This window comes from Arvicola amphibius, chromosome 3 (assembly GCF_903992535.2).
Source record: "Arvicola amphibius chromosome 3, mArvAmp1.2, whole genome shotgun sequence".
Taxonomy (NCBI): Eukaryota; Metazoa; Chordata; class Mammalia; order Rodentia; family Cricetidae; genus Arvicola; species Arvicola amphibius.
The window spans coordinates 52,064,033-52,087,414 of record NC_052049.1 but is presented as its reverse complement, the minus strand read 5'-3'; the positions used below and the strand labels follow the sequence as shown (position 1 = coordinate 52,087,414).

General features: G+C 44.0%; 1 protein-coding gene across 1 annotated transcript in view; it reads right to left on the bottom strand.

Annotated features, from left to right (window-relative positions):
* Positions 1 to 534: 534 nt before the first annotated feature.
* Positions 535 to 23,382, bottom strand: part of Iqgap2 (IQ motif containing GTPase activating protein 2) — a 280,863-nt gene continuing 258,015 nt past the window's right edge. Inside the window, exons 29-36 of the mRNA XM_038321192.2 lie at positions 23,213 to 23,315; positions 21,752 to 21,893; positions 11,414 to 11,501; positions 8,445 to 8,660; positions 5,245 to 5,405; positions 3,447 to 3,584; positions 2,106 to 2,214; positions 535 to 1,473 (exon numbers count right to left, since the gene is read on the bottom strand). Coding sequence (XP_038177120.1) covers positions 1,360 to 1,473; positions 2,106 to 2,214; positions 3,447 to 3,584; positions 5,245 to 5,405; positions 8,445 to 8,660; positions 11,414 to 11,501; positions 21,752 to 21,893; positions 23,213 to 23,315 — 1,071 coding nt within the window. The 3' untranslated portion in view covers positions 535 to 1,359. The remainder of the gene's footprint in view (positions 1,474 to 2,105; positions 2,215 to 3,446; positions 3,585 to 5,244; positions 5,406 to 8,444; positions 8,661 to 11,413; positions 11,502 to 21,751; positions 21,894 to 23,212; positions 23,316 to 23,382) is intronic.

The following is a 23,382-nucleotide window of genomic DNA, read 5'->3' as shown; positions in this document are numbered from 1 at the left end:
AGCAAGCAGGGTGGGTTGTTGGAAAGCAAGGGTACCCCAGGTATTTGAGTCTTCCTCATGTGCTACTGTATAATATCAAGCAGATGCTGCTACCCTGCTCAGAGCTTCCAGAACTTGGAGTTAAATAAGCACGTTTTTTCTTTACAAAGTGCTCAGGTTCAAGTATTTTGTTATAACCACAAAGACTGAGGCGATGACTCTAGCTGGTGGTAACCTATCACTGGCCAATAGGAAGTAGGCAAAGTGACCCCGTAATTTAAAATATTTTATTCTGAACTTCTGTTCCCTTTTTCTATGGTTAAGAATGAGTGGTCAGTACATAGCCGACTGGCCAGCAGGGATTTCTGGATTGCCCGTGGATCCACTTATCTATGAATGGCTGGACTTGAGGTCCTGGGCTGCCTCCTACAGCTGCATCTTCTGCACCCTAATTTGTATAGCTCTGGGTAAATGACTTCTTTTCCTGAAAAGCTCTACCAGGAGTCTTTCACCCACCAAGTGAGCTGGATTTATTAAGACAACCTAAAAACCACGTTCATGTAATTAAGTAACATTTATTTTACAGAAAACAATTTTCAAAGAATACATTTAAAAACCATCTAGATACTGATTTTATAGCATTACAAAAAATTTGAGAGGCACAATTGAAGTATTCAGATAAATTGTGAGGGGTGAAGGGGGGGTCTATAACTGCTATTCTCAGTGGTCCATGTGACTCCCCAAACAGGAGCCGTTCCATGAGGCAGTAGTGCACTTTGAGTAAATTGAATAAATCACATAAAATATATACTTTTATACAGAAAGTGTTATTGTATTATCACTTTCAATTACTTATAAAAAAACTTCATTTTGAATTGCACAAAAGTTCTCTTTAAAACCGATAATTCCCAGAAGACAGGGCTTAGAGCTATATGTCTAAATAATTCATTACAAATTAATTAGATCTCTACTTCTCCACAGATAAAAAACAATCTATGAAGAATTACATCATTTAAGTGGGACATTTAAAATTTTTTTCATAGGAAAATAGGTTTATACATTTGTCCCTAGTCAGCTAGTCTTTCTCCCCCTACTTTAAAACAAATCACAGGGGTTTCCGAGCTTTCAGCTGGAGTGCCAGTGCCTCCGTAAAGTGTGTGTCTGTCCCACCTGCCCACCTTGTCTGTCATCCTGTTCTAGTATCCAATTATCAAAAAGGCACGTGGCTACATTCTTCAGAACAGTTTTGGTCTTTTGAGAAAAAAAAATCACACATTTGTAAGCAGTGATTTCAATCATGTTTTAAAACAAAAATACTAGACAAACTCATTTCTCAACGCAGGTGATAGAGAATCCACGCGCTCGCTCTCTGCAGGCACCTCACTTTCCGTAGAACTTCTTGTTGAGCAGGTAGATGAGGAGGTTCACGTTCACCTTCACCTTATCGAACATCTTCATCACAGCCACCCCTTCATACTGCATCTGAAGCAAGTCCTGGAGCCAGAGAGAGGACGGCACATCTGCGTGACCTCAGAGCTTAAAAACGTACTACAAGAATCAGTGGCGATCCAAACATCCCACTGGGGCTTCCAAAACATTAGTCTGCTTAAAAACACAGGCGAGTTAGACTCAGACCACCGGGCCGAGCCCTGGAACTTCACATGTGGCAGCTCTGAGGTGAGAGTTACATTTTTAACAAGTTCATAAATGACAGTAGAATGCTATAGTCAGAACGTGGCACTTAGAGAATTGCTGCCTACATGGAAGAAAGTGGCTTGAAGGTAGAGAGAGGGCCAGAGTTATAATTTGGTGGTACAGCGCTAGTTTGTGTGTGAGAGGGTCTGAGTTTGAACTTCAGTACTGGAAAAAAAGAAAATTATTATCCATTTCAATCACACACAATTTTCATTTTAATCTCATAATTAAAAAATTTCACACACACACCACACACACACACACACACACACACACACACACACACACACACGGCATGCTGTGGAGGTCAGAGGACAACTTGTTGGTTCTCTTCTTCCACCATCTGAGTTCCAGAATTCCAGGAGTTAAACTTGGCAGGGACTATGTAAGGCACAGAGAGCCCCAGTGGCTCACATAAAATCCCAGCTCACCTGAATATTGAGCTGCACCTTTTCCATCTCAACACTGAGGAATTTGGATCTGACGTCAAAGATGCCCACGTCCTCAGTAGCTATGATGTCAAATGTAACATTCTTAAACCTGTTGAAGAGGAACAGACAGACACGGGCAACCACAAGTAAATCCTTAAAGAAGAGAAAAACAAACAAAGCCTCAACTTGGACCAGTGTGCAAGAGAGTCTAAGGCAGCCTGACTCGCATCAGCTCCTCATGCCATTCCTAAACATCCAGTCTGAAATCCACTGTTGGGATCTGAACTAGATGCTTTTCTCACAAGGTAAATAGCAGATGTGATCCTTGTCACTGACCTATCCTACTATATAGCAGGTGTGATCCCTGACATTGACCTTTACTGTTGTATAGCAGGTGTGATCCTTGACATTGACCCATACTACTGTATAGCAGGTGTGATCCTTGACATTGACCCATACTACTGTATAGCAGGTGTGACCCTTGACATTGACCTATACTACTGTAGAGCAGGTATGATCCTTAACATTGACCTATACTACTGTAGAGCAGGTGTAATCCTTGACATTGACCTATACTATTGTATAGCAGGTGTGACCCTTGACATTGACCTGTTCTACTGTATAGCAGGTGTGACCCTTGACATTGACCTATAATACTACTGCTGGGGCGGCAGAGTACAGTAGATAGTAACTTTTACAGGAACTTCAAGAGAGAAAGAGGAGTATTCTCTGAGCCTGTAAAGTCAGGTTTTGTGGTCAGGCCTTAAAAGGCAGTGGGGGTAGGGTAGGGGTGGAGTCAGAGAGAAGGCCAAAGCCAGTGGCTTACATCTCTTGAGAGAAAGGAAGACGGGAGGGATAGATATGAGGCTCACGGTACCCTGCATGCGTGGTGTGCCTACTGGGGCTGTGCCTGGTGGGTTCATCTTGAATTCACACTCTTGCAGCACTTTCTTGGAGGTGGTTTTGACCAGGGCCTGGCACAGCTTGTGGGTCTGACCACACTGTTTAGCAACTGTAGATGGCTCTTGCACGAATCAGAAGGCAGCCTTTTTGCTCACTGCTTTGACCCAGTTCTTTGGAAGGGACCAAGAGAAGACCCGAGGATCCATACGGGACAAACAAAAGAACACACGACTTCTAGATACACACCCTTTACAGGATCGATCACATCAGCACCAGATGCTGAAGGTCTCTGGGAGTAAGGCTAGTGATTTGTACTCTGTGCTAAGCCTTGATAGAAAAAAGCCCTCTGAGCCACCCAGGGAAGCCAGAGAATGCTTAGTCAGCTTGGGTGTGAGCGGAGGATGGGTGTGTTTTCAGTAGATGCTAGGCTTTACTTACTGGTTGGTTTGCAGGTCATCTATGTCCAACAGGACACCTTTGTCATGCAGCTTGGCTGCTGTGTACCTCACTGGCTTCACTCTCTTGGTTCCTTTGGGTTCTGCTTTTCCATCCAGTTTAATTGATCTCCGAGAATTTCTGAGCAAATGAGAACACCACCTGTTGTCAAGATGTTCCAGGCAGAGCGGCAGCCACGCACAATAACCCCATGTTCACAGGGGGCTCCCCTGAACTGACCTGTGCTATTTCCTCTCCCGATAAAAGGAGCCAAAGTCCCCTTGCTCTGGAATCACTACACCCAACTGCACTTCCTCAGCGACTGAAGTTGGCTTTTAAAATAAAATGTATGCTGTGTTCTCGGGCATTCTGAACTAAGTGTCTGCCTAATAAGTCACTGCAAGTAGCCCTGGAGTAATTACATGGACTCTCTCTTCTAACATGGAGGTATCAATAAAACTTCTCTAAGTTAGTAAACACTACATGGCTAGCGCCATTCCAAACACATACTTTATACATATTACTGTGTGTCTTCCAAAATGAGCAGCTTCCCAGGGCTTTGAAATTAATGCATTCCTTCACTATAAATCATTTCGTTAAGCTTCCATAGCAACACCTGAGAAGCTGCCACTCTCGATCCCAGGTTAAATATGAGAAAATCGAGATCACATGATGTATGCGAGACTCAGAACCCACATCAGGACTATAGTTTGTGGCTCAAAGTTGCTGTAAACGCCATGTGAAACAAACCACTAACAAGCATTTGCTACTGAAAATTTGCTTGATTGACTTCTTCTTGGCTCTAGTGTTAAAAAAAAGATCTGCACAGTCCCCAAGCGAATGAAGAGTGGGCCTACGTGGGGTGATGAGAAGACTTCCTTCACCAGACTTCCTATGAGTGATACCATTGATTTTTCTACACAGTATCATTTCCTCCTGCTCTTCTGTAAACGAAGGTTATCTGAAAATACTGTATCACATATCTAAATGGATATTTAAAGTTTAATCAGCATCGACCCAGTCTGGTGATAAGAATAATTATCAGCAAGGAATAGTCACCGAGAGTCATTATATTGTATATAAAAATCCATAATTTGTATTCTAATGGATATGAGAGAGCTGCCAAATTTAGCCTATTGTGTCAGTGATGACTTAAAAAACAGCCAACAAGGAATTTTAAATCATTAAGTTTTAAATTATTAAGTTGCTCTGTGCAATTAGCAAATACCTGACTTATCTAACACTATCAGGTAGACAAAATCCCGTTCCTCATAGACATTCTTAAATCAAGTAATATAAGTACTGGATAGTTTTCTGTCACCTTGGCGCAATCTAAAGTCATTTGAGATTTTCAAGTCAGTTGAGGGAGCCTCAGCTGAGAAACGCCTCCATAAGACTGGGCTGTAGGCAAGTCTGCAGGACACTTCCTTAATTAGTAAGTGATGAGGGAGGGTCCAGCCCATTGTGGGTGGTGTCAGCCCTAGGCTGCCGGTCCCGGTTCTAAAGGTTCTAAAGAAAAGCAGGCTGAGCAAGCCATGAGGAGCAAGACAGTAAGCAGTGCCCCTCTGTATTCTCTGCTTCAGTTCCTACCTCCAGGTTCCTCCTTGAGTTCCCTCAACAATGGATCGGGACTGGGATGACAGGTAAGCCAAGTAAACCCTTTCCTCCCCAAGCTGCTTTGGTCATGGTCTTTATCAACAATAGAAACAAAACTAGAACGCTTCCAAAACCAACCCAGGCCACCACCAGTACTGTAGTCTCCCCATACAAAGCACGACAGAGTGAATGACCATGAACTCACTTTCTTTTTAGGTTGTCTACACAAGTCTTTATGTAGGTGTCGTAATAATTAATTTGATCTTCATAAAATGCTGCCTTCTTATTAAGTGCGTTCAGGGTCTGCTGCAGTTTTGACAGTTCAGCTTTTCGAAGCTTGCGGTGGATTCTTTGATTTCGAATATCCTGAAACAAGTAAAGGCTCTAATGACAGGCTTGCTTTGTGAGACTGGTACTTTAGAAGAACAACAAGCAGCAGGCCAGCATCTAACTGCTGATCCTAGTGGATCTCAGCACCTGATTACATGTATTACCACAACCCAACACGTTGTTATCTTTTTCTGCTTCAGGACTGGAAAACGTCCAGCTTTGATTTTAAGAGGGTTACTAAAGTTTATTTTTCCCCCAGCTGAGAGAGTGGGCTGGGAAGATGGCTCACAGTCGGTAAAGTGCTTTCACGAGGACGTGAGTTTAGATCCCTGATACCCACTAAAAACTAGGCACGGTGGTACATATGTGTAACCCCAGAGCTGGGGCTGGGGCAGGGACAGGCAGACCTCGGAGGCTCATTGGCCAGCTAGTTAGCTTAAACTGCTCTGAGATTCAGGTTCAGTGAGAGGCTTGTCTCAAAAAATAAGCTAGCAAGCTATAGAACTGAATAAGAACTATAGAGAAAAAAAAACGGAAAATACTCGCACCTAATGTTGACCTCTGGCTCCAAGATACTTCTTCATGGAGGCGTGCGCGCGCAGACACACACCACACACACACACACACACACACACACTTCACATACACATATACGCAAACATACCTACTTCACAGACATACACAAACACACATTTCACAGACACCTCCGCCCCAAAGCCAAAAATGTAATTTGAGGATCACCAAATAGTTCAGATGTTTTAAAAGAGGCACAACAGGCTGGAATGTAGCGCAGTTGGTACAGAGCTTGCTCAACAGCCTGGCTCCAATCGTTAGCACATCAATTAGGCACCGCGGGGCACACCTGTAATCCCAGCACTCCCAGAGGCAGAGTGTTCAGTTCAAAGACTCCCCAGCTAGATAACAAGCTACAGGCCAGCCTGGGATACAGGGGATCCTTCAGATCAGTAAAAGAAGTACAAAAAAAGAGAGAGAAATGTGATCTCCTCAGACTGCACTGAACTTTCCTCTTTGAAGACTATTTTAAGCCCAAAATGTTTATGTTTACATATTATAGGCGGCTCTCATGACCTGAGAAGACTCAAAAATGAAAACTAGACAATTGGATAACTCTCCATTTCTAGTGTTCCGCATTATGGATTTGAACAGATAAGAGCTGAAAATATAGAGGAAAAAGAAAACTATGTAACGAGCATATCTAGCCCTTCTCTTATTACTCCCTAAGCAATACAGTGTCACGTGTATTTACACAGCACAGAGATTGTATTTGGAATTGTACGTATCTAGATAATATATATGGGAGACGACTTAGAGTCTATGGGGTAAGTTAGATACGATGGCACACACTTATTGGTCCCAGCCACTTATGAGGCTGAGTCAGGAGGACTGCTTGAGCCCAGAGTGAGACATTCTTGGCAAGATAGCGATACACCATTTCATTTTAATTTTTAAGTAAAACACACACAGCAAATATTACGTATTTCATATAAGGGACCTGAGCATCCATGAATTCTGGTTATTTGCTGGAATCCTAAACCCAGTCCTTTCCAGATAGCAAGCAGTGACTATACTTAAATTTAAATAGGATTCTTAGAATGCATTTTGCCCTAATGTTTACAGATTAAGAGAGTTGTGATAAAATCAAACTTGCAGATAGATGTAGTTTTACAAAGTCACTCCGTAAAGGCTGGGGAGATTTCTCAGTGGGTAAAAGTGCTTGCCATGAAAACCCGATGACTTGAGTTTGATCCCAGCACCCACATAAAAAGTCATATGTGGTGGCATGCATCTGTAATTACAGCATGGATTCCAGAGATGGGAGCTGGGGGCTGGAAACAAAGGCTGGAAGCTCATGGACCAGTTAGCCTTGATTTCTCTATACAGCAGAGACAAGAGAAACTCTGCCTCAAAAAGGTAGGGGTTGTGAGCTCACAAAGGTGTTCTCTGACCTCCACACATATACTATGATACACATGCTGGCACCCGGACGACATTGATGTTCTCTCTCTCTCTCTCTCTCTCTCAATAAAAGCAATTAAAATATTATTCAGTAAGCTATGAAAAGATTTCACTTGAGAAAATAGTGCCTGTTTAACGTTATTTTTCCTCTGTGAACAAATTAAAACCAATTGTTTCAGGAATTCTAAGGCATATTCCCCTACATCTTCTGAAATAAAAAACCCCTCACTAAATAGAGCCTTCTCATTGATGGCAACAGCACTGGTTTCTCTATCTCATATGCCCCAAGAGAAGTAGTCCCTTGCCCCAAACTATAAAAAGAAATGCGAGCCTCTTTGTATTACTCAGGGAAGGAGAAATAACCGTGGTGCTAAAAGCCACCAAGTTTCCCACTGAAGAACCGAACTGTGCATTTTCCCCAGGGGGAGGACAAAATAGATGTTTCTCATTTAACTGCCTTTAAGCCCAGATCCATCTTAATGTGTACATTTGAACCAAAAGAATGAAATGTACTTTTTACCCAAAGATGTCCCTTCTTATCACCACTCAACATATCTCGACCACTTCCCGTGTTTCCTTGAACGAAGCTGAGATCACGTCACAGAAGTTCTCAAAATGGGAAATGAGCAAAACAGAAACAAGCACCTTTAAGTCTGAGCTTCACTGAGGCTAAACCGCTTAGAAGCAAACTCCAGGGACAGAGAGCCACAGTCTCAATGGCAGATCCTAAGAGCGATTGGGCTGTATGACAGTTAACGGTGAAGAAAAAAATATTTACCAAAGTGCCATCAAACAGACAAACGCACAGGGAAAAACCAGCAGCTGCGGCCTAAAGCAGTAAAAACACTGGCCATTACAGCCCCGGGGTATTCACCCCTGGTGCCCTGGTGTGTCTCAAGCAGCATTGGCTTGGGGAGTTGTATCTATTCCTGATAAATTCACAAAGCTCCTTGAAACCTTTAAAACCACAGTGCACTAAGGAAAAACAAGAGCCATGTATGCACCCATGAGTCCCTCACGCCGCCTCAAGGGATGCCCAACTGTGCCACTGATTAGCAAATGTCTACTTGACAAAGGAAGAATACTATCTCCAGACACCTTGGCAATCTCGTTGAGAATGTCTTGGTATTTATTTTTGGATGACACGTGTCCGGTCTGCTCCAGCGTCCGAAGATTCCTCTGGATCTTCCTCTTCTTTTGCTCAAGAGGCAGGCATGCATCTTCCATCACTGCTTGGCTCTGTTTCCCTTCTTCTTCAGGAGTCCTCGAGTCTACAATGGCGCGGCTCTCCATGTCTTTGGCGTGCTCCAGTTCCTAAAAAGAAAATAGCAAAAGTCACTTTTCCTTGAACCACTCTGTCACAAGCTGAAGTCTAAAGATGAATGTGCTCTTTATGGGTTTTGAAGTAAACCCTGGAAGGAAAATAACTTCCACTTAAACAAAACACCCAGTAGTGATAATGGACCTAATTCAAAGGTGCTGCTTTCTTGCCAAGGTGACAAACTGCCTTAGTATAACCATTACTTTGTAATTCCTTGGATAAAGGGTCTCAATTTCTGGGTAGCCCAGTTGAGAAAATTAAAAGTAGGTTTTGTATTAACACATGACTCTGAGAGCCCACTAAAGCCTCATAAACCAGCCATGCTGACAGAGATGCATAGGCCATTTAACAGCAAGGCAGCCAGAGAGTTTCATTCCGATCCCAGAATCACTGATGCAGTCAGGGATCCTTTGAACCACAGGGTGAAGATATTCCCACAGACGATAGTTCCTAAATCCATGATGAACAACACACAAATGCTAAGCAGTCTAAGACAGCTTAAGTAATACAAGGAGACGGATGGTCTTCTGTTTCATTGCACAAGACAATGACATCACAGTTCATTCTATGGCACAAGCTGTTATTAGACTAATGTAGGCACAGGGCACAGCACACAGAAACGGCTTACTGGGTCAGCAGCAAACAATAACTGGCAACCAATATACTTAATCCGTGTCAGCCACTACTGCATCCATTTAGCATGTTCTCCCCTCTTATTTAGTCTTCCCTGTGAATTAGGAATTATTTCTAGGGGCTAGAGAGATGGCTCAGTGGCTTAGAGCCCTGGCTGCTCTTCCAGAGATCCTGAGTTCAATTCCCAGCAACCCACATGGTGGCTCACAACCATCTAATAGTGGAGTCTAATGCCCTCTTCTGGTGTAAAGGCATATAGACAGACAGAGCATTCATACATACATAAGATAAATACATCTTTAAAAAATTATTTCTCCTTTACAGGTAAGGCAACGAAGGCCTAGAGTTCTAAGTGTTCACAGTCACAAGCTAGGAAGAATAGAGTTACAAGAGCCCAGATGTCTGTGGATGATCTCTGTTATTAATTTACATACATTTAGGAAAAACTGAAACAATTGGAGCTAAAAATCTTTTATCTTAAATCAGTATTTTTCCATCCAGATTGCTTTAAAAAAGTCACACATTTTCTCATATAAGATGGCTTAAAGTTTTAATTTTTCAAAATTAAATCTGGAGACAGAATGATTTCTTGGCAACTCATTACATTTAGAAGAACAGGAAAATGACGAGCACTTCCATTAAGAAGTAATTAGATAATTCTGTTAACTTGGTCAGTAAGTGGCAATTATTGGCAATAAAATAATATCTGGAATTAATTCATTTATTTCAGAATGAACTGAATAATTATTACATTTCCCCCTTGTTGTTGAAATAGTCCAGGCTAGCCTTGAGCTCTCTGAACTTCCTGCCAAGTACTGGGATTATAGGCATGTATTTTCATGCCCAATTTTAATGATGTACCTTTTTTCTTTGTTTTGAGACAGGGTCTTACTATACTGCTCTGATAGTCCTAGAACTCACTAATAAGAACAGGATGGTCTCAAACTCACAGAGCTCTGCCTGTCTCTGCCTCCCAATTATAGGGATTAAAGGCATGTGACGCTAAACTCAGATTAATATGATGCATCTTAAAATATATTAATATAATTTTTAATCTCAGACTGTCACGAAACCCAAGTTATGTAGGGCAATGCAAAGACCCTTGGACACCATGGTCTTAGACATTTATTTTGGATGCACATCTATTGTTGAATGTTATATTAAGATGTGTTACATTTATTTATGCTGTAGAACATGTGTTTTAATGATGCAAAGGTGTGTTGCATTCTTTTATGTTGCATTTATTTAACTCTGTGAAGCTGTGATTCTTTGCCTGTCTAAAACACCTGATTGGTCTAATAAAAAGCTGAACGGCCAATAGCGAGGCAGGAGAAAGGACAGGTGGGGCTGCCAGGCAGAGAGGATAAATAGGAAGAATCTGGGAGGAGAGAAGAAGCAAGAGAACAAGGACACCAGGGGCCAGGGGCCAGGGGCCAGGGGCCAGGGGCCACCCAGCCACCCACAGAGTAAGAATGAAAGATTTACAGAAGTAAGAGAAAGGTAAAAGCCCAGAGGCAAAAAGTAGATGAGTTAATTTAAGAAAGCTGGCCAAAACCAAGCCAAGCTAAGGCCTGGCATTTCTAAGTAAGAATGAGCCTCCACGTCCTGATTTGGGAGCTGGCTGGTGCACCCCCCCCCCCAAAGAGTAAAAAGATTAAAACAAACATCTACCTTTTGACATTCCAATGTAGGGCTAGAGTAAAAGAAAATCCAACAACAGACATCTCTCTTCTAAGTTAGCAAGTATATGACAAGGATTTGTGACATGCTATCAACCAGAACTATTTTTTCACTCATCTATCTAGCCATCTACTGAATGACAAAGCTTATGGTTCATACCCAGAGGCTCTGAAGGTACAGAACTCTATTCCTGCTGTAGAAAAAAAAAAGCCGGTACACGTCTGAGAAAGCATCTTCTGCTTCTCTCCCACTGGCATTCCTTGTGGGCTTCAGATATGGATGAACTCAGTTGTCTACACTAAGGGACTTGTGTACCAGTGTAACTTTGTAAAATTTATAAAAATTCACTGTGTAACAGTGAATATTGGCGTGGAGACGAAGAACACCAACATCTATGGAATGCACTCGCTACTGTACACGTAAAGACATATACCTGCTGCTCCGTTGCTGGGGTCTCTAAGATTTCAATCAGTGTGCTCCCTGGCTGGTTCCGGGTCACATCGATGATCAGCTTTTTGGTCCTTAAAAATGAGAAAAATGAGACAGATCTTCAGGCATCAGTCTTGGTGCACAGAAATCTGCTTCTCCCATGTGAATACATAAAGCGGTTTCAATGATGACGCCCTAAAGTGAAGCGTTCTTGCACGAAGCCCCTAACAGCCTGCAAATGCACAACACGCAAAGTCTGGGCTTTATATGTTGAATGTTGTTAAGAGTAGTATCTCAGGACCATACACAAGTATGACATCAGATTCCTTATGGAAATAGGGTTTTTTTTTTTTTTTCCAATTAAGACAGATTACCTTTTGAAGGGTGGCAGAGACAAGCGCTGCTGCTGTAAAGGATACAGGAAGACCCCCTCCCCCAAGCCCAGCATTGACTTCCGAGCCTGTGAACATAAAACTAAATTGCTGCTTTTTTTGTATCAAGAAAGACATAAGACAGCAAGAAGGCCAATAGAAGCAGAAGAACCCTGTGGAACTGGAAGCTCTGGGCTTCCGGGGAGCCTAGCAAAGAGCCTGGGAGATCAAGTACACAGGAGACAAGCAGATAGGGCCTTGTCTGTGTGTGCATGGAGCTGAGAACAGGAGATCAAGTACACAGGAGGTGAGCAGATAGGGCCTTGTCTGTGTGTGCACAGAGCTGAGGACAGGAGAGCACAGCAAGGGCTGGAAACCCCCTGCAAGTGCTGAACCATACTTTCTGCCATAGGTGCTCTTTAGCAACTGACTGCCCTTTTAATTAGTGATCAGGTTATGTAATTACATCGAGGGGAAGCTAGGGATGCCTCTCTATAGAACATGTGTGAGGCCCTAAATTCGATTCCCATACTATAGACACCACGCAGCAGCAACGACAAAAAAACCATAAAAGGCAAGCGTTCACATTCGATCACTGTTACAGAGGGCAGGAAGTCTGTTATTCGAAAGAGGGTCTTTCAAAAGACAGAAACATCAACAGATGTTGCCTTGAACTACACACGGGTCAGAGCTGCAACTTCACTGTTATTGCAGCCCTGCTCGCCTACTGAATTTCAGCTCTGTCAGAGAATGAATGTCTTCCTTAGCCACAGCAGGAAATGGTCTCTTAACATGAAACTGGAAATGAAAATAAGTCACATTGTGAAGCCCAAGGGTGACCGCTTCTGAATGAGGCCATGTTAACCTCATGTGAGACATCAGAAATGGGGTAAGGAAGTCATCTGCAAACATGTTTTTTTTTTCTCATGTCCTATTTATCTCAAATCTACACAAGACAGAGAACGTGCACAAGACAGGCAGCTTCCTTTTCTCCCTTCTCCCTGGTCTCTGGAGAGCAATATCCTCTAGCCCCATGACCCTTGGCTGCTGGGGATTTTCAGGCTGTCTGAGAACGCACAGCTAAAGACCCCAGGGAATTAAAGGGTACACAGCTAATTATAGCCCCGTGGGAGGTGGTACTGTTCCTGAGGTGGCCAAGGCTCAGAAAGCTGTGTGACCCTTCCCACACACACACTAGCTTCTTCCAATCGTTACTAGGAATGAATTAGACAGGAACATGATTATGCTTCCCGAGAGAGATTTAGTATATAGCCCAGGCTGGCTCCAAATGTGAGATCCCAAGTGTCTGGATTGCAAGGCATGTTCCGTCATGCTTGGCCTTTAGGCAGAAACACTGAGTTGAAAATAAAAGCTTTAGATGACTTAAACAACAGTGAGTGACTCTTATTTGAAATAACATTCTAGGAACTATATTCAGCCAATTACCAAATAAGTGACATCATTCGTACCCACCCCCGTCAACAGAAAATTGTTTATTTGCTCATGAGTTGTTGAAGGACAAATTGCCCAATAACCATTTTTTTTTCCCCTTGAAATTCTAGATGATGTCATGGCTGTGGAATTCATTGCTAAAATTCTCCTACCTTCACAGTCAACTCAGCACCTGCTTCCAGGACAGGGATCCCAAGTTTCCCTCCCCACTATACACCCAAGAGCTAAGGGCAGTCTGGGCAGGCAGGTGGAAGGCCACCCGAGACCCCACCCCCAAAGTCTCCACTCCTGCCCTCTGCTCCCCCACCCTTCCGTTCCTGTTACTTAGGAGCTGAATGAACCAGTACAAATTACATAATCCTTATGCTTTTCATTTTAAAAATGGAAACAATTCCACAGAAAGACATAATGTAAAAGCTCTTTGTGCTGGGGTCTACCAGACAGCGAGCGCTCCCGTAACCATGAAAGCTATGCTGCTCAAGCTGGCAGCCGCTGGCCATCAAGTCCCAAGGAGCGCCTGAGACCTGGCTGGACCAGGTGGGATGGATGTGACTTCGGACTCACAATGCACTCTGGCTTAAGAGATTTAGCAGAGGTCAAGAGTGCACGATACCTCTTAAACAGTCTTTTCTGTTCACTGCTTACAGGAATGACAATGTTTCTGATACAATGATTTAAATGGGACATGTTACCAGACAATGTCAGCTCCCAACAAAAACATTCATCTGTGAATGTGGTGACAGCCCTGCCAGTTACCCTGCTCTGACCACCACGTATGGCATCTGTGTATTGCCACGGCACACCACATTTTATAAAGAGGAGCAGTCTGTGTCATTTTAAAAATTAGATGATAAGCTTCTCACTGGAAAAGTGAAAGACAAGAGATAACTTCGCCTGATTCTTTTTAGAATGTGGCTTTTAGAAAATTTAAGGTTCCATGTGTGGATCATATTAAAAACAATTTTTTTTTCTTTTGAGAAAGTACAATAGTCAAACATTCCATTCTTCAACCGGAAGCTGGTAGTCTGAAGACCTAGTTAGTCACAGGGCCTCAGCACAAAGGGGACTCTGGACGACGGCCCGCTGTCTGGAACACAAATGCAGCAACAAAGAACTGCTAGGCTTAGTGGGTAGACAAAGTTCACACTCCGGTCTAGCATTGAGAGGCTAAGGCGAGCTGCCATTCTGCATCTTCCACTGCCTCCCCATGCTGTGGGAATTACCTGCTTGGTGTCCTACTTTCCTGCCTCCTGTTTATGCTATGGACGAAACTTAAACACTAAGCACATTCTCTACCACCGAGTCACAGCCCAAGTCACCATCCCCTCTTCTAGCACCTTTCCAAGAAAAGCCCCCGAGGTCTCCAAGCCTTTGCAGAGTAGCATCCACAGAGAGCTCACATGTTGGTTCGCAGCCATTGCCAAGGACCTTCTAGACGCCCCCTTGCCACCGAGTGCAAGCAATACCTTCCTAGCTGTGTCTAGCTGATATTGCGTATCAGCCTCTACAGTGTTCAACCATCGATCAGACAGGCTCACGCAAACATGAAGAGGCCTAACTCTGGGAAAGAATTGCTGATGAATAAGGAAATGCACTCAGCAGAAGTCCTCTATAAACAAGACCGCAGCGCACTTGCAAACTGCCGAGGCTCCTTGGCTTAGCCACTCTGCCCATGGCTCTGTTTTCTGCTTTTTTTAAAAAAATATTTATTTATTTATTATGTATACAATATTCTGTCTGCGTGTATGCCCACTGGCCAGAAGAGGGCACCAGATCCCATAAGAGATTGTTGTGAGCCACCATGTGGTTGCTGGGAATTGAACTCAGGACCTTTGGAAGAGCAGGCAATGCTCTTAACCTCTGAGCCATCTCTCCAGCCCCTGTTTTCTGCTTTATAGTGTGCCCAAGGCTGACAAGACATCAGTGCCCAGAAATGCATGGTGATGTTTAAAGGTGCAGTAATATCAGTACATATTCTTAGCAGCAGACCTCATTGTAGCGCCTGCACTACGGGGATGGTATGCGAGCCGGGAACTAGGCTGGAGACTTAAGAACACACAGACAGACAGAGACACAGGGACACAGGTCATTCTTGATACAAGAATGCCAACTTTATTGTGTTCAGGGGCATTGTATATAGTGCTCTGGCCACGCCCCAGCTCTCAGGATCTTTCAGCTGCAGCCACCAGAACCCATTCCGCTGTCTCATGCTCAGAGCAGCTGCAAACAAGTTGTTTATAGGAAATTCAGGGTCTGGGGGTCCACAGCCCCCAACGAAACATCACCTCCGCCATCGAGCACTCCTGCCATGGTAAGAGGGAACAGTTCCAATAGGATAATGGCTATTTAAGCCGACTCATGGGGAAGGAGAAAAATTCTTGAGAGATGACAGTGTGAGCCACTAGAGCAGCTAACTGTGACTGAAAACCACAAATACTGGCTCAAGTTAAACACACAGTTCTGTGAAAAAAATCAAGCTGAACAAAGTCATCAGGTCACATTTTTAAAGATGACTCATAAGTTATAATGAGAGAGATTTACAGCTGTATATATTATAATTTATAGGCTGCTGAAGGCACGATCTCATGGGATGGTCCCAGCCCCCCCCGCCATTTTCTGTGACGATGCCAATAGTACACCTTGCTGAGTCTATGACTAATAAGTGACACTTTGAAGCAGCATCCATTGTCATCTAAGGTTCTTCCACAGCAGGCTTTCTAGTTCAATACACTGTGCTCGGTAGTACTGGGGGAATGGTAGCAGCCCAAGCAGAAAGGCCAGGCTACGGTAGTGTATACAGCTGTGTACCTCACACCCATCCGTCACTCCCCTTGGGCTCAGAGAGATGCGATGGTGTCACTGCCCTGCTGCAATTTTCATTCTCTTTCTTCTAGGGCTACAAAGGCCTTGTGCCCTTAGGGACTGTAAAACTGTGATTAAGAGCGCAGGCTCTGGAGGACTTAAACTTCTCTGGGATTTAAATCTCTATTCCAGTAACTGGCATGGGGCCCAGGGAAAAGTTTACATCTGCTTATGTCTGCTTTACCCTTTCTGTTCTCATTCGTTAAGTTCTGGTGGTAGCCTCCAACCTCACGAGAGTTCCTGAGAGTACTGCAGTATACAAACACACACCCACGCACGCACGTTCTGTTCTCCCCCCCTCCATCCTTCTCTTCTCTGGGTTGACGTTTTTTCTTTCCTATTAATGTCCTTTTCTGTCTTAGTTACTTGATCATGTTGTTTATATAAGGGTTTGCCTTCATGTACGTCTGTGCAACACACGCAGGCCTGGTGCCTTTGGAGTTCTGAAGAGGGCATCACATCACCTGGGACTGGAGTTTTACAGGTGGTTGTGAGCTGCCATGTGGGTGCTATGAATCAAACCCAATTCCTCTGCCAGAGCAACAAGGTTCTTAACCGCTGAGCCGTCTCTTCAGCCCCAATATCTTTTCCTCTACAAAATTCTATATAAATATAAGAGGCAAAAATTTTTGCAAATCACAGATCGGCTAATATGACTATATAAGGAACACTTTCAACCCAGGAATAACAACAAATTCATTTAAAACTAGGTAAAGGATTTTTGCTTTCGGTACTGGGAACCCCGGGGCCACATGGATGCTAGGATGGGCGGTCTGCAAAGGTGATGGATGCTCCATAAGCACATGAGAAGGGGCTCGGCATCACGAGTGAGTGTGGAGTTACAGATCAAAGCCATGGTGAGATACTCCACACCCATCCAGACGACGAATGATAAGAGAAGAAAAGGGGAGTTGAGAGGGTTGAGAAAAGTTGAGACCCTTGTAGTTTGTGGGGGGAAATGTGAAATGGTGTGGCCCCTGTGGGAAACAGTTTGGTGGGCCACCAAAAACTACACAGAGCAATTTCATGCCCAGGTATATAACCAAAAGAAGTGAAGAGAGGTGTTCACTGAACTGTGCACTTTTAAATGGTTGAAGTTATAGATTATATGCTGCAGGTATCTCAAAACCACTGGCCAGTTCTCCCACAACATGGCCACGAAAGGAGAGCTGGTGAGCTGGCAGCATGCACTGGGGAGCTGGAGTCTGCAGCAGAGGAGCAGGGTGGGCAAGGCAGGAGCACTTCCCAGACCAAGACTCATCCCTTCCCAAACATGCCTGACTTTTATGGTTTTTGTTTGTTAATATGTCAATTCCAAGAATGTGCTGAACTGTGGTGACTCCTGCCTCCAATAGGTGAACACACACACACTGTTCAGATGATTTCATACGTTAGCTGACCCGAACTGTGATTCCTGTCCATCGGTGTGGACGTTTGAGTAGGTGGCACCAAGAGGGTGGCTTTCAAACAACAGACAGAACCAATTACCAGGAGATTTCTTCCTATTACTTCTAAAGACAAAGCTTACGAGCTCGTGGGAGGCTTGATCTAATTTTATTTGCATGGCCAAGCCACACCATTTGCATGTATTTCCAGTTATCTGGATAGTTGGCCACGGTACAGAGGAAGTCAGGGTGCATATTTCTTCTCCCCACCCTGTCCGGAGCTTACAGAAAGTTCAGCATGACTTGGTCATCAACTGTACAAGGCTGCAACTGCCCTTGCCTTGCAGCTGAGCCTATGCCCCGGGGCTGCACTGTGCTTGCCACTGCCAGCCTAAAGACATCAAGCCCCAGAAGGCAGAAGTGGTGCTGACTATTTACTGCTGGGCCCAGCCTCAAGACACCAATGGGGTTCTCAAGTGAATGGTACCTTCCATGATCTGACAACAAAATAAACAAACAGCATCAAACCAACACAGATCCCAAAGCAGAATATCTAGGAAGCTTTGGTTTACATGAATGATTGAATATCCGAGGAAAATCAAGAAAGGGGCACTTTCTGAAGCACATTAGTGCTGGGACTTCTGTCTCAAGTCCAGACATTGTCACTTGGGATACAGAACTCAAAATATGAGTATGTAAAGTCATATTTGTTAGGTTGGGAGCGTAGGCCCCAGTCCCTTGCATCTATCCCAGCTCCCAGGCCTGGTCTGGACTTCAAATCCCAGCAGGCCAGGTCCTGACCCCTCCTTGGGGGTGGGGTCAGAACCACTCCCCAGGGTACTTAAGTGATCCCCCAAAAGAAGAACACGTGGTCTCCCTTTCTTCCTCCCCAGGGGTTGCGTTCTTGTGGCTTCCGGGTTTCCCCCTAGGGGCCACCCGAGAGCGCAGATCTCCCATTAAACCTGGATATTTCTTAATTTGGCTTGTTTTGATTTGGCTTGATTGGGAATTTTTGCATCGTCAGAGAGCTCGCTTAGGAAATATTCCTAACAATATTAATGCATGCTTATTCCTGTGTGCCCTCTTTCTATCCTTTAGTCTCCGTCTCATCCCAGCATATAACCATTCTATGTGCCAACATGCATTCTTTGGTTTAGGCTAAGGTCTTGAGCACTGTATTGTTGGGAGAGCATGTGCTTGCAACAGACTTATGGGGCACAAGCATGAGAAATACAGTATTCATTGTTTTAAATGGGAATGTTTCCTTAAAGTCTTTGAGGGCAAGAAGACAGACCCTATTGCTGGAGGATCCACATATGACATGAAAATATCAAACATGAATCATACAACATGGGGAGATCAAGCTGGTGTGCACCTAGAAGCTACGTTCTTCCTGGCTTTCACAATGCTAAGGTGTTTCACACACTAATCCCACAATGAGTATCAATGTTATTCTGCCATGAACCCTGTGAGCTCTGCTAAGGTCTGGCCTGGTGAGACATGCTCAGTGGTGAAATGATAACATGAATATTGTGGGAGTCACCAACTACGTTAGGAGATTTAAGGTCCACTCCCCAAGATGGAGCCTATATTTGGCAACATTATTGGGCCAAGAACCTATGGCTAGATAGGTTCTAGGCCCCAGGCAAGAACCCACTACAATTATTCTGCCAAATGAATATAGTATTAAACCAACCTCTAGTGACTCATCATTACACCCATCGATTAAAGCATATATCAGCTTCTATCAGTCGCTTCTGTTATAGTAGGCGATGCTCAACAGAGATCCACAGCTGACCAAGTTCAGGGAATAAGAGACGTCAGCATGTTCAGCACTAAGTGAAAACATATACATGGTACCCCCACCTCCACAGGCTCAGTGGTCATGTGGACGAGTGTGAGAGCCAGATGCAGGGAATGAGCTCTTCTGAACAGGGCAGTGCGTATGAACGCACAGTGCTGGCCAGAGCACGCACAAGACCTGTGTAAGCCCAAGCCAGACAAAATGCCACGCCTAGCTGAGGAGCTGTCAGCAACTGTTAGATGCTGGGAGAGGAGGGGTCAGTTTTCTCTAGAAATGTAGCCCCTGAGAAGTCTACTATGCTCCAGGGGAAGACCACACACTCCAGATTATTTGGGGAGCACAAATTGGCCTTGATGGGAGGGAGGGGAAAAAAAAGGACACAAAATTGGGTGGGAAGAATGGAGTGAGGGAGGATGAATATACTCAAATCATGTATAAAATTCTCAAAGAATTAAAAATGTTATATATAATACATAGTTTATATATACTATATATATATGTGTATGTATGTATGTATATATATATATATTTTAAAAAGTAGTGGCGTGGACCACATGGCAGCCATTGCTGCTTGACAAAGTTCCAGCATTTCGACTTTGCAGACCCCAATTCTCCAGAAGCCTTTTACTTTCATTTGTAATGATTCTCACTAAGTGTTATGGGAGTTCCCATATGTCTCTTCCTTTGGGAAACTTTGTGTGGGCTGTGGTGAGGGATGAGAGTGTACACAACCACATCCTCTTTAAACAAAACAACTCTTTGGAACAAAATTCCCGCCACCTTGGAACCATGTGGCGTGATAACTCCGCCTGCTCCCACGCAAATTCGCACCAAGCTGCTAGAAAATGCAGATAAGTAACACATGCTTGATACATCAGGTAGATTTACTAATCATGATTTATAAATTCCTAAGGTCGACTCGGGTTCACAGTAACATTTATGTTCAGTTGAAACCTCCAGCTAGCCTCTGCAGGATCCAGAACCATTCCTGTCTCTCCAAAGCCCAACCACTCAGAGAATCTTTGAACAAAAGGAAGACTCCAAAAAGTTCTGCATTCGCCGGGCGGTGGTGGCACACGCCTTTAATCCCAGCACTCAGGAGGCAGAGGCAGGCGGATCTCTGTGAGTTCGAGACCAGCCTGGTCTACAAGAGCTAGCTCCAGGACAGGCTCTAAAGCTGCAGAGAAACCCTGTCTCGAAAAAAAAAAAAAAAAAGTTCTGCATTCTTAGCGGCTACCTCAGCTTCTCCCCTGAAGCTGCCAGCTGCCCAAGTCCCTGCCTAAAGGGTTCAGCTCTGACCCTACCTGCACACAGACCCAGCTTGTGGTGGACACGTCATCACCCCTCACCTACAGGCTATATAAGCTGCCTGCTTTAGTCTGGGCGTGTGACTTCTCTGGCCTCCATCTCTGGGACTGTAGAACTCACCTGGGAGTTGCTTTGCTCAAATAAACCTGCTCTTTTACTTTTTCAGTTTGGCTCGATCTGGCTTACTGAATCGGCAGAGAAACCTATTATTGGGGTACAGAAAACTATTAATTTGTCTAGCTTCATCTTTGCTTGCTTTAAGCTTTAGCATAAACTAATCCATACAAAAAAAACCTGTAATATTCTATAATGGAGTGTTTGGTCCCCTGAGAAAGTCCTTCTTCTAAGGTCAGGCATTAAGACAAAAGTCCCCATTCCCTCAAGGGCTTGAAGAAAGTTCCTGCTCACTAGAAAGCTAGACATTCTTATCTCTGGCAAGAGGAATCTGTGGCCCTTCCATCAACATATAATTGGTGTCTATTAATTTGTTAAGGCTAACAAATCCTCGATTCCTGATCTCAAGCTACACTCAGCTCACATGCCCCCTTTCTCCCATTTAATCCTCTGTGCAATTATAGAGCATAAAAGCCATAGCTTTTTTTCTCAATCAATGGGCAGCGATCCTGATTTACCCACAGACCCAGTCAGTCTCCTCCGACCTTTTGCTGCCTACACATCTCCTTTTGGGACCTGAACCCTGCTGGAGCTGGACTCAGGCAAAGCAGGGTATAAACAGTCAATGCTACTGACCATATCCAGGATTGATCTAATAAGAAAAGCCGCTAAATCCAACAGTGGTCTATCATGTGTGTTCCTTTTTACATCGTTGCTTTACACTAAAAATAAAACTGGATTAGCAGTGTTCTCTTGCCAATTTTTCAACCACCTGAAAACGTGCTCATGGAAATCACTTCATGCCTTCAAGGACTCTAATTGTGACGTGTCAAACTAAAAACCAAGGCCAACTTTGCAGCCTATTATAATATTTAGTTCCCTCCTAAATGATGAAGGTCTATTATCCTCTGGTTTGATGGATGTACATGATACATTTCAATATTTACCTACTTCTAAAAGAAAGGCCTGCTGAGATTTAGCCCCACTGGAGACTGCATAGTTTAGGTCATGCTGATGGAATCATGAACTCTTAACACCAGACTTACTTTATCATGAGGCTTCTGCCATCCACAGCTTCGCCATCCTTGATGTCATACTTGCTTGTCAGGGAAAGGGAAATCTCAGTCTTTGAGAGCTGATTTAGTGTGTTTTCCTTGTTAGGGTCATTGGGGTCAACTGCTCCTTCCCCTGTAAGGAAGCAAAACAAAAGAAAACAAAACGAAACAAAAAAATGTTATTTTTCTAGTTCTCTCCTGTGGTAACTGCCATACACTGTAAGATAAGGGTTCTGAGGATACAGGACAGGCTCAGGAATTAGATGGGAGATTTATGGGCTCCATAAAGCCTGCATATTTGAGGACATCTGCCGTGGATTTTAAAGCATTTGATCAAAACATTAATGTGGGGCATAAATATTCACAAAAGAACAAATTTTAAAAAAGAATGGTGAATAAAAGTATTTTAGGTTTTAGTAAGGACTCTGTCATATTCAGAGGGTTCACGTCCCATCTTTTCTTTCTCTGTGAAACAGATTCTTTTCATTGTCTCTGGGACTTAACCTTCAGCAGTAACATTGTTGTGTAACCCAAGATGCAAGCAATAACAGAATTTTGGGGAGGATGGGTTGTGGGAGCTGAATCTATGGCCTTGCACATGGCAAGCGGGTGCTTTCCCATGGGGCAGCAGCCTGGCCCTGAGTTAGAGAGTTCTTACTGTATGAGCAGAAACAAAGGAGAAAACGGATTTTTCCTTTGCCACGGTATATCACCTGCAGATAGTTTCTTGGTTACAGTTGGTGCCCTTGTCTCCCTACTGCCCCCCCCTCACCCCAGAGCGGGGACCCTATCAGGCATGAACCCTTGCAGACAGGCCCTGTGTGTGCTGCCATAGCCTCTGTGAGATCATATCTGTATCAGTCCTGTTGGGCTTGGGAAACCCTGTTTCCTTGGAGTTAACCAACCCTTCGGGCTCTAACAATCTTTCTGCTTCTTCTTCGCATAGCTCTGAGCCTTGATGGGGAGGGATGTGATGAAGACATCCCATTTAGGACGGAGTCCTCCAGAGTCTCCCACTTTCTGCATGCTGTCCAGTTGTGGGCTTCCGTGTTAGTTCCCATCTACTTCAGGGAAACGAGTCGCACTGGGTATATTAACCACACGTTAGGGTACAAGAGTGGTTGGCCAACACAAAATGAACTCATAGTATGTTTTTGGACTTCCTGTCTTGTATTGCTTTGTTTGAGCATTTTTTTGTCTTGTTGGTCTCTTGCTTTTTTATGTTGATTTCTATTGTGTGTGTGTGTGTGTGTGTGTGTGTGTGTGTGTTAGGGAGGGGTTATGTGTTTCTTTTTCTTTCTTTTTTTTTTTTTAAGAGAGAGACAAAAAGTTGGGCTGGGTAAAGAGGTAGTGAGGTGGGTAGAATCAAAGTGGAAGGGGAAAACATGATTAACATACACTGGTAGGTATTATTCTTTAAATGAACCAGCAAGCACTAGACGGAGTTCTCACCCAGGAAGGACTCCACCGTGGGCACTTCTCCCAGTGACTCCAGCAGCTCGTTCAGCAGGTCACCCTTTTCAGTGGCGATGGCATCCTGATGTTCCAGCAGGAGCTACACACAGATAGCAACAGACACGCGGAGGCAGAAGTCAGACCCCGTGGCAACTAGACTCACAGAC